General features: G+C 44.2%; 1 protein-coding gene across 1 annotated transcript; it reads right to left on the reverse strand.

The window, feature by feature from the left end:
* Nucleotides 1–1,562, reverse strand: kcnj12a (potassium inwardly rectifying channel subfamily J member 12a). Its single transcript, XM_053494462.1, has one exon. It carries the CDS (start codon nucleotides 1,385–1,387, stop codon nucleotides 104–106), a length of 1,284 nt encoding a protein of 427 aa, XP_053350437.1. The 5' UTR covers nucleotides 1,388–1,562; the 3' UTR covers nucleotides 1–103.
* Nucleotides 1,563–4,159: the final 2,597 nt, after the last annotated feature.

Below are 4,159 nucleotides of genomic sequence, written 5' to 3' on the forward strand. Positions count from 1 at the left end.
CACACACACACACACTGATGTGCACAGTCCTGAGCCTCTCATTATGGCACTTTTGCATTGTTCTGCATTGTTAAACCAAGATGTATCAAAAGGTCAGAGTGGGTTAAATCTCAGACTCGCGCCGGTACGACCTTTGCTCGAGACTCCGAGAGATCTGTTCAAAGTCTTGCAGCTCTCTCTGAGTGCACTCCTCCTCGTCTTCCTCATCACGGCTGAGCAGCGCCAGCTCGTTCTCGTAGCAGAATGTGGAGGCGTTTTCGGCAGCAGACACACACTTATTCTCGAGCATGTCTTTAGCACTGCAGCGCGGCGTAGACGGGACCTCGTACGTCTTGTGGAAATGTGAGTAGTCCACCTTGTACTCGTTCTTCTCCTCAAAAAGTACCGGCTCAAACCGGTGGCCCCACAGGATCTCACTTGCCAAGTACGAGCTCCGGGCCTGTGCGGTCATAGCCGTGGCCTCCACCATCCCCTCGAGGATCACCACGATCTCAAAGTCCGCTGTGTCCAGATCTCGCTTGCTGATCCCATAAAGTGGACTTTCCTCATCAATCTCGTGCAGAATGGTGTTCGGCGAGACTAAGAAGATCCTATCAAGCCCTTGGTCGAACCCAACGTTAATATCCAGATGGTCTAGAGGGATGTACTCTCCCTCTGCAGTCACACGTGGCTTCAGTAGCAACGCTCGAACGTGAGCCTCAACAATGTGGCTTCTACGAAGGTTCCCGACGCGCCACATGAGACAGAGCTTCCCGTCCCTCATGGCGATTACCGCATTTTTGGAGAACAACAGAGTCTGAGTACGCTTTTTAGGCCGAGCCATTTTCGCCATAATAGCGCCAATCATGAAGCACTCGATAATACTGCCCACGATGGACTGGAAGACAACAAGAAAAATGGCGACTGGACACTCCTCTGTCACACAGCGGAAACCATACCCGATAGTTGTCTGAGTCTCAATGGAAAACAGAAATGCTGCCAAGAATCCATTCACATGTAGGACACATGGGGTGAAGCTATCATCCCCCGCTGGGTTGTCCAGGTCACCGTGGAGCAGTGCAATTACCCAGAATGCCAAACCGAACGCCAGCCATGACACCACAAACACAACTGTGAACACGATCAGCATGTAGCGCCAGCGGATGTCCACACAGGTGGTGAAGATGTCGGCCAGGTAGCGCTGCGACTTCTGATGCATGTTGGTGAACTGGACATTGCACTGTCCATTCTTCTTCACAAACCGATTACGGCATTTTCTTCTCATGTGGATCTTTCCATTTCCATTGCCGTAGCCGTTAATCCCACTGCTGCCGTGGATTGTCGTCAGGCGCAGAGCGTCTTCCTCCGACGACACGATGCTGTAGCGGCTCATACGGCTCACACTCATCTTTTATCTGTCTTTATAATTTTTTTAAACTCCTTATCAGTCAGAATTTGAAAAACTTACAGACTGGCAAGTATTTCCCCCTTCACTGACTCCCCCCTCCCCTCTCGTGCCAGTGCAGTAGTTCAGTCCTGGGGTGTCAGTGGAGGGGTTGGAGCACACAGGTTTGGAGCAGAAAATTCAGAAGCCTGGAGAAAAACATGATGAAAGAAATTAACATCAGTACATCGGTGTGTATTAAATTGGTTCACAACATGATCACATCACCCATAGTCAAATCCACAGGGGGGTGAGGCCAAAGACTCACGGGATGGAAAAGTAGCTGGTCTATCTATAAATACACTTTAGTGTGTGGATCAACACTGAAACATTATGGATGGAGGCAGCCATTCGCCATCCTAGAGAACTTAGGCTATGTTCATGTGATAATTGTTGTTTTTTTGTTGTTAAATTTTGATTTGCATGTAATGACACTTCACATATATAATTACAAAACTGAGCTTTTCATCCTTCAAGGAGGGGGTGTGTGTGTTTGAGAGAGATAATTCCCACTCTCAGGAGACCACAGTGGGCCCTGCTGTGTGATACAGACGGGGAGGGGGTGGGGGGGGGGGATTCGTGCAGATGGAAAGAAGGACAGAGTGAGATGATAGAGAGAGAGTGAGCACTGTGAAGAGAGACAGTAAAATGCAACTATGTAAAATAAATAAACATGAAATAAAGTAAAAAAAAGGAATACAATGAAAGAAAGGATAGTTAGAAGGGAAGAAAGTCAGAGCGATTAGGAATTCAGAGAATGTAAGAGAAGCCCGCAGGCCTACTTTTACTGAAATCAGAGAGGGGGAGCGTGGCCTAAAAACTAAATATACAGGCCGCAGTTACACACATTTCAAGCTCTATTTCCCTGGCCTGCTTATCTCTCTCTCTCTCTCTCTCTCTCTCTCTCTCTCTCTCACACACACACACACATGCACACACACATACACACATGGATCAGCAGGTAATTTGTAATGTTCTAATTAACACACCTTTGTATGAGAGTTGGAGAGAGGGCAGGGTTTCTCTAAAACAGGGCGTGTCTCAGTGACGCTAGTGTCTGATCTTAAATCCAGTCCATGACACTATGGCTATTGATGTTTCATTTCTAGCCAGGCTGATAACATGCTAAGTCTGATACCATGCTAACTGAGTCTGATAACATGCTAACTGAGTCTGATAACATGCTAACTTAGTCTAATAACATGCTGAGTCTGATAACATGCTAACTGAGTCTGATAACATGCTAACTGAGTCTGATAACATGCTAACTTAGTCTAATAACATGCTGAGTCTGATAACATGCTAACTGAGTCTGATAACATGCTAACTAAGTCTGATACCATGCTAACTGAGTCTGATAACATGCTAACTTAGTCTAATAACATGCTGAGTCTGATAACATGCTAACTGAGTCTGATAACATGCTAACTGAGTCTGATAACATGCTAACTGAGTCTGATAACATGCTAACTGAGTCTGATAACATGCTAACTGAGTCTGATTCATGCTAAGTCTGATAACATGCTAAGTCTGATAACATGCTAACTGAGTCTGATAACATGCTAAGTCTGATAACATGCTAACTGAGTCTGATAACATGCTAAGTCTGATAGCATGCTAACTGAGTCTGATAACATGCTAACTGAGTCTGATTCATGCTAAGTCTGATAACATGCTAACTGAGTCTGATAACATGCTAAGTCTGATAACATGCTAACTGAGTCTGATAACATGCTAAGTCTGATAGCATGCTAACTGAGTCTGATAACATGCTAACTGAGTCTGATTCATGCTAAGTCTGATAACATGCTAACTGAGTCTGATAACATGCTAAGTCTGATAACATGCTAACTGAGTCTGATAACATGCTAAGTCTGATAACATGCTAACTGAGTCTGATAACATGCTAAGTCTGATACCATGCTAACTGAGTCTGATAACATGCTAAGTCTGATACCATGCTAACTGAGTCTGATTCATGCTAGTGTAGGTTTGCTAACTTACACACTTGCTACTGAAGTTGTGAATGTGTGAGTCATGTGTTCCTCATTGAGTGTTAAGTGCTAGGCGTGCTTACACTACAAGTGTGTACACGAGGTGGGACATTAGTCAGCATGTGTGTTACATGAGAAAAACAAGACACTTGATCCACACACACACACACACACACACACACACTTATATAGTAACATGCCCCCACATCGGTTCTCTATGAGTTTAGGGTCAAGTTTCAGTGTGTGGGTTTTTCAAAGGCTTCCAGCAGGACAATGGAATCTCAAATAACACACACACACACACACACACACACACACACACGTAATGAAATGAAGGATTAGAAAGTAGCAAATTATTACGGTTTAGATTTCTTTCTATAGGTGGTTCTAGATTTTTTGTTCTACCTCTAGATTTCTCAGTGGGTTTCCCTCATTGGTGGTGCGGCTCTGATTGTAAAACCCTACAGTAGGTGTTTTTGGTGTGACTTTAAGACCCTCAGAGCGGTTTATATAATTTTATTTGTGGTAGTTTGGTTCTAGATTTCTCTCTGGAGTTGTACAATCGCCAGTGTTTCCCTAAAAACAGCACAATTTAGAGAAGTTCACTATTTTTATTCACAGTTCTATATTAATCTAGACTCTCTTGTTCTAAAACAAACTAAATAATACAAACAGAAAGTCTACCTCCGGATAGTTCTCCTCTTCCTCAGGATGGTGACTAATCGTTCAGTATCGGTTTAAG

Source organism: Clarias gariepinus, chromosome 4, assembly GCF_024256425.1.
Source record: "Clarias gariepinus isolate MV-2021 ecotype Netherlands chromosome 4, CGAR_prim_01v2, whole genome shotgun sequence".
Lineage (NCBI taxonomy): Eukaryota > Metazoa > Chordata > Actinopteri > Siluriformes > Clariidae > Clarias > Clarias gariepinus.

Excerpts from the sequence above, each read along its gene's own strand:
- kcnj12a (XM_053494462.1), bottom strand. The coding sequence starts at position 1,387 with ATGAGTGTGAGCCGTATGAGCCGCTACAGCATCGTGTCGTCGGAGGAA.